Source organism: Pseudorasbora parva, chromosome 5, assembly GCF_024679245.1.
Source record: "Pseudorasbora parva isolate DD20220531a chromosome 5, ASM2467924v1, whole genome shotgun sequence".
Lineage (NCBI taxonomy): Eukaryota > Metazoa > Chordata > Actinopteri > Cypriniformes > Gobionidae > Pseudorasbora > Pseudorasbora parva.
Genome location: NC_090176.1, coordinates 42,266,862 through 42,273,479, shown reverse-complemented (window position 1 = coordinate 42,273,479; position 6,618 = coordinate 42,266,862). Strand labels below are relative to the sequence as shown.

Genomic DNA, 6,618 nt, shown 5'->3' with positions numbered 1-6,618 from the left:
AAAATGCTGTTGTGTAAATCTTGATTTGTTGCAATATGGAGGTGTTCAGTTTTATTGTAGTTTTAGAAAATAAACATTATTTCTCATCTTACAAATCAGTAATTTTATTTATGTCTCTTAGGTGTTGAGCACTAGTAGTGCATCTTTGAGCATTCAGTACGAGTAAAATACTTAAAGGGTTACTTCAGCGATTAGCATATGGCTTTGTATCAGTAGAAACCCTGGAGTATATTCAAATGATTGTGCTTAAAATAGTGTCAATAAGCTGATGTGATGTTAATTTTCTCATTTGATGGTGATAAAAAAACATATTTTATTTGATTATACAATATTTATTATAATAATAAGGTCAAATGGAATGTAAAACATTAAAAAAAATTACATTTAAATGTATTTAGAAATATCTAAGCTTAAAAACTTAAAAAAGAAATATGAACTATGCCACAATATATTTGGAATTCCATCATCAATCAATTATTAAAAACATTTATACATGATTTTACATGAGTTTTGATACCAAGTAAAAGAATGCCATTGCGTTACTGTAATATGACCACTGTCGGGTCAACAATACAACCTTTAGTATTGCAGTTCCTTCATGAGAGATTCTTCATGCTTGAACAAAGCCTCGACCAGATCTTTAGCAATGCTTTCACAATTCACACAGTCAAGCAGTTCCCTCATCTTCTGCTGCCGGGTCGGATTCGCTCTCACGTTTGCAATTGCTTCATTGTGCAAGCCAAGAATAAGATCATCAATAATCGGGTCAATGTTCTTCACCTTTTGAACCAACTGACTGGTGTTTGCTTTTAGAAACTTTTGATGATCTGGGAACATAAAAATAAATAATGATAACAGGAAAAGGAAAGTGAAGGCAAAATGGGAAATAATATAACAATTTAATCTAACCTTGTATTTTTCTTCTTTCAGAGTCTCTTTCAGGTTTCTGGACTGAAACATTATACAAAATTGGAATATTGTGAGATTATTATAATGCTTTAGATTTTTTATTATTATTGCTGGCATTTATTGAGTTTTTAAAGGTCGCATGGCATGACATTTTTATTTTGTGAGGTTTTTCAAAAAAGAAAGGTTTTTCGTTGTCACCGAAACATGAACAATGTGACACAAATGTTGGCTAAAACACTGCTGGTCACTTTCAGAAGTTGTAGCGATGCTTTCTTTTCCCAGAAAGCATTCTCATTCATTCTCAGTTTTTATATATATTTTTTAATATAATTGAAATCGGTTTTACTCACTAAAACCTTTGCAATATTGCAATATTGTATCGCATATCGCATTATTTAACAAGATATCACATATCGCACAGCCCTAATGCGTAGGGCATCAAGATTGCCAGCAGCGGTACTGATCAAGCCAGTGACTAAAACCATCAACTTCACATAATTTCTGTTAGCAGCAATGCCTTTTATTTCTAAATTGTGACATTTTTTGATATAAAAACCATACTAACAATATAAGTACACCCCAAGAAACATTATAAAATAATAAAACAATCCATGCCTTGGGACTTTTAAAACTAGATTTTTGGGCAGTCTTTGGCTTTGAGTCTGCTGTAAAATAATTAGCTGATATAATTATAGTAATGACACTAAATAAAATTAATTTATCTTGGTACATTCTACAAAACCAATAGTACCAAAACATAACATCTGTATCCCAGATATGTACATCGCACTATTAGAGCAGAATTTATCCTTCCTTTAAAACTGGTCCCAAATAGTTGGCCAGGAGAGTTAATAGTTAATAGGGTTAGTTCACCCAAAAATGAAATTTGTCATTAATGACTCACGCTAATGTCGTTCCACACCCGTAAGAATTAGAATCTCTTGAAGCATCGAAAATACATTTTGGTCCAAAAATAACAAAAACTACGACATTTTTGGGTGAACTAACGCTTTAACCCTGAGTGATTTATTAAGCTTAATTTTGACAGCTACCGATTTTATACATTTACATAGGCATACATTTAATAGTATCACGTATTACACTTACAATTTGCCGGCACATTTGATCTGCCAGATGGTCCAATATTCATTTGAAGTGAGCCTACAGTTGAACCAGCAATGATAGGCGAAAACACATGGCTGCCATTAGATGCAGAGATTTTACCTGTTCACATAAAATATTGGTCAATTCATAAAATTGTTCATTATATATCCAATAGAATACAGTGCAACAGCTCCCGCCCCCTTTCCCTGGTTCTGGAAGTATTTTTTTTATGGATTATGAAATTTTCCCATGATGATTTTAAAATAGCTACAAGGTGAATTACCGCTTTGTCATCTCTGTCTTGATATTTCATTTTTATTGCTTTTTCGTTTATTTGACTTTTTTTCTCTTTGACTTTTATCTGGTTATTATATAAAGCACTTTGGTCAGTCAAGTGGCTGTTGGAAATGTGCTATATAAGTAAAATTACCTTGACTAACAACATTACAAATTTAGATTTGAACCAAAAAAATTATAATAATTTTGAAAATCTGAAAAAAAGACAACGGTACAAGACTGTGATTTAGTAAAGGAAAAGAACTACAATTGCATGAAGCATTATGACCATTTCGAATTTAAAACATTAGAGAAATATAAAAACTACTGCATATATACTGTATTGTTTCTATATATTTATGCTTAATAATATGTATAGCCTATACAAACATTTTAGCAAGATTATAGGCTTGTTTGAGATGAGCAACCTGCGCAGAACCGATCACCAGTGATCAGAGCAAGATGCATGCCGGTTAGAAATGTGTCCGAGGGCGGTCCGACTTGCTCTGATGTCATGCTGACGTATTTTAAAAAACTCTTGCGAGCGAAAGGTGGATGTGTCGGATTCTGCATTCGAGCGCAGCTGCTCTCCACTGACTGCGCTGAGCAAAAGCACGATGGGAAACGACACAGCTTAATGCTTATTGGTTTAAACAAGCGTGATGTATGGTTGTTTTTTTAAATGTTTGTTTTTAAAACTCTGATATCATGTTTTTATGTGTATAAATTATGTGTGAATATTCCCAAACTCTCGGACAGTGCGATCTCTCTGTGGGATATGATTGTTGTCATATCTATACAAATATATAAAAACTTGTATGGAATTAAAGTAAAAATGCTTGATAAACAGGTCTTTCGTATCGAAAATAAATAACAAAAACTTTTGGTGTCTTGTTCATAAAATTTATTTTCATATAAAAGCAACAGAACTTAAATTACATCCAGTTTATCAGCAAGAGAGCAGAGCGCACGAGTGTGTATCCGCAACTGTAGGCGTCTGATCCACTATGAGATGAGAGAACTGTCTGGCTTAAAGGGTACCGAGTACCTAGGGCCAGAGGCAAGGGGGGGCCCTTAGAAGTCAGTTTTCTATATACATGCATGCACTAACATTTGTAAAGAATTTATGTAAACGGCTTATTTTCTGTACATTTTAAGTGTTTTTATGATAACAATACAATTACCCCACCCATTGGTATCCCTATAGTATTTGATGCGGGGGCCCAGCAAGATGGTTTGTACCCATGGTCCAAAATGTTGTGCTACGCCACTATAGGCTACTTCCAGAACCCGGCTGTTGCACTTTATAATGTTTAACAAAAAAGGCACACTCACTTGTTACTTGGCTTCCTGATTGTTTCACCATGACTGCTGACTCTAGAGGGGAGAAAACAAAACAAAACAAGGCAAGACAATTGTTTTAGATGGAAAAATGGCATTACAGTACATTGTTTGCTCAGTTTAACACAATGCATAGGCTATTTAGGGTGAGAAAAAAAAGATTAGCCTAACCTCTTTTTTTCTGGACTGAAAACATTAGAAAAAATATATTATTTGAAATTTATATATATATATTATATATATATATATATATATATATATATATATATATATATATATATATATATATATATATATATATATATATATATATATATATAGTTTGTTTACAAGAATTGAGTCCAATGCATATATGTTTTTTAAGATTTGAACAGTTCTTCTCCATATTGGGCAGTTTAATATCACACAAATTTAACGATCTGAAAGAAGACACTTGACGGCGCCCTGCCATGCGATGTGCCACTCCCATCAGTTTACATTAAATTATGCTATAGGCTATTTGTCCCAAAGTGTTGTTAATGTATAATGGTCTAACCATAGAATGCATAAGGGACGTAGTGTCCGTGACGTGACGTAACCCGAAGGTTTCTAAAGAGCATTTTTGAAGCCCAAAAAGTGCAAAAAGTGGGCAGATCGGGCCGTCGCCATCTTGGCAGTGTGTCACTCGTAGTAAGGTCACTATTACCGAAAGGTTTGCTGTAACTTCCCTTTAATTACACAGTACTTTCTGTCTACAGTAGGCCTACTGGCCTAGATTGCTTTCACTTTCCTATTTATGTTTTTTTTTTTTTTTTTAATCATCAAGAATTAATTCATTTATGAATTAAATTCGTCAATTAATTGTTTTTCTTTTAACTCTTGTAAAGTACACTTTGGCTTTATGGTAATTATTCACTTTTTGTATATGCTACTTGAATGGACACGATCAGGCAGGCTACGTGTGTGCAAATATTCTTACTTTGGCTGGATGTGAAAACCCCATTACACTTGCATTATATTTGTTCACAAGATTCAAATATTGGACATCTTTAAGTAGGCCTACATTTTTTTTTACGAATGATATCTTTACCTACGACAAAATTCCTAACCCCCAACTTTATAAAGATTTGCTTCTTATGTCTGTGCACAATGCGTTTATATTTTGCAAAGCAACATACCTGAAGTGTCTACTGTTTTGATCCATTTTTTGAGTTCAGGAAAAATTTCATTCACATCATCGTCTTTCAGCAAATTCAAAAAATCTCGACACACATTTTCACCCTTTCCAAGGATTATGTCCAGAAGTTTGATAACGACCTCCATGGGAACTGTCATAGACATCAGTTTTTCGTACTCCGACGTTGTTATCATTTCTTTAGCTTGAACATATTGCAAAATATGAATCGAATCCGATTTAAGCCAATTGATTAGCTTAGGTTTGTTTTTTAAAATTACTTTATCCATTTTCTACAACAGGCTTACGCTACAACCAAGTGTACGACAAACACAGAGACAGACTTACTTTCGGTTTCGCGTTGATTTCATTCACGAGGAGTGAAGAATTTCCGGAGTTTCCTAGTAAACATAAATAATAGATAGGAACGCCCTTTCTTGGGTCTCTGTTGAACAAAAGTGGGCATATCTAACGTTAAATGTGTTTCAAACTGACAACTTACAAGTATGAACCATGCAATGAAAATGATCCCCTTCTCCCGACCCCACCCTAAGCCCTACCCATACTGTGACGTGGACAAATCAGGTAACGCAGTGAAAAACGCCCCTCTATTTATGGCCACGCCCACTGATCTAGTACCTCAAATTACTTTCCGGCAGAGACCATATAAGCCTACTTGTTATTTAGTTAGTTTATTGTAATTATTTTTTTATGCTTGTTTGCATCTTACAGCACATCAGGGACCCGTTTGAGAAAGGCGGTTAAGTGAAAGCTCTGTTAACCCTGAAATAAGGGAAACTCAGAGTTTTCCATTTAAGAATCTTTAGATATTTTGACTGGAAATTAAAAGACAAAAGAAAAGCATTTTTTTTGCAGTGCAGGTATATTCATTTACCTCAAATATTTTAATCAAGAGGACACTGTCAAAATGACAAAATTAGCATCCTGTAGATGAAGAGGCTGCTGTAATTGTAGGGATTAACATTCTTGTAAGGTGAGGATTTTCTTGCTATATCATATATATTTATTTGACAGTATGTTTTAATGATTTTTAATATAATATCAGGGATGCAGAGCATATAAGGCCGCTGAATGCAGAGGTAAAGTTAGCCCCACTCTCATGAGAGCTCTTTCTGAATATGTTTGTGGGCATATGAGAAAGCATTATAGAGGAGTTTCACAGGATTGCAGGTCAGTGGTGTAGAAATCAGGTTAAAGCATTCACTTGATATCTTGTTGCAACCTCTGGAAGTAACCTAATAAATATAATTTCCTTTAGGATGTCCAATGTGGTTGGATGCATTGCTACACATGTTCCCATCACACCTAAATAAACAAGACCATCTAGAACCCATATTTCTCTCTGAGCTTTCCCTTTGTACCTGAGATAAAACAGTTTTTCAAGTTAATTCATTTACAAACCTTGTCTGATGAGGCAGTCTTATAGCATGAGCTGAGGTTGAATTTGTAAAACTGTTACATTAAAAGCATGACTTGATTGTGTATGATGCTTGTGTCTTCAGCAAATGGCAGCATTTCTGTTTTTTAAAAAAAAAGTATTATTTATTTTCTAGCACCGACAATATACATGGAGAGGAAAACTGAACTCAGATAATTACAGAAACTGAAAATAAGACTCAAGAGGCTATAAAAGTCTCAACAGTACTCTTAAATCAGTCCCTATACACTGTTTCTAAGCAAAGTTAGATGAAAAGGCCTTCATAAAAGTGGCCTCCTGAGTCTTAGTTTACATACATTAACTGCCATTTGCTGTCTAGATGTACAACACTGTCTAATTTTTATGTTAATAGTATTTATTTTTCATGTTTATATAA

The 6,618-nt window shown here is 34.0% G+C and overlaps 1 protein-coding gene across 3 annotated transcripts; it reads right to left on the bottom strand.

Annotated features, from left to right (window-relative positions):
- Nucleotides 1–311: 311 nt before the first annotated feature.
- Nucleotides 312–5,326, bottom strand: si:dkey-10c21.1 (uncharacterized). 3 transcript variants are annotated; one of them, XM_067444424.1, is made up of 6 exons: nt 5,286–5,326; nt 5,132–5,184; nt 3,625–3,666; nt 2,017–2,133; nt 910–951; nt 312–827 (listed from the first exon to the last, which is right to left on the bottom strand). In XM_067444424.1, the coding sequence occupies exons 3-6, from the start codon at nt 3,653–3,655 to the stop codon at nt 580–582; spliced, it is 438 nt and encodes a 145-aa protein (XP_067300525.1). In that variant the 5' UTR covers nt 3,656–3,666; nt 5,132–5,184; nt 5,286–5,326; the 3' UTR covers nt 312–579. The 3 variants fall into 3 exon arrangements, with proteins under 3 accessions (XP_067300525.1, XP_067300523.1, XP_067300522.1); XM_067444422.1 differs by lacking the exon at nt 5,286–5,326 and having other exon boundaries at nt 5,132–5,279; XM_067444421.1 differs by lacking the exons at nt 5,132–5,184; nt 5,286–5,326 and adding an exon at nt 4,788–5,123.
- Nucleotides 5,327–6,618: the final 1,292 nt, after the last annotated feature.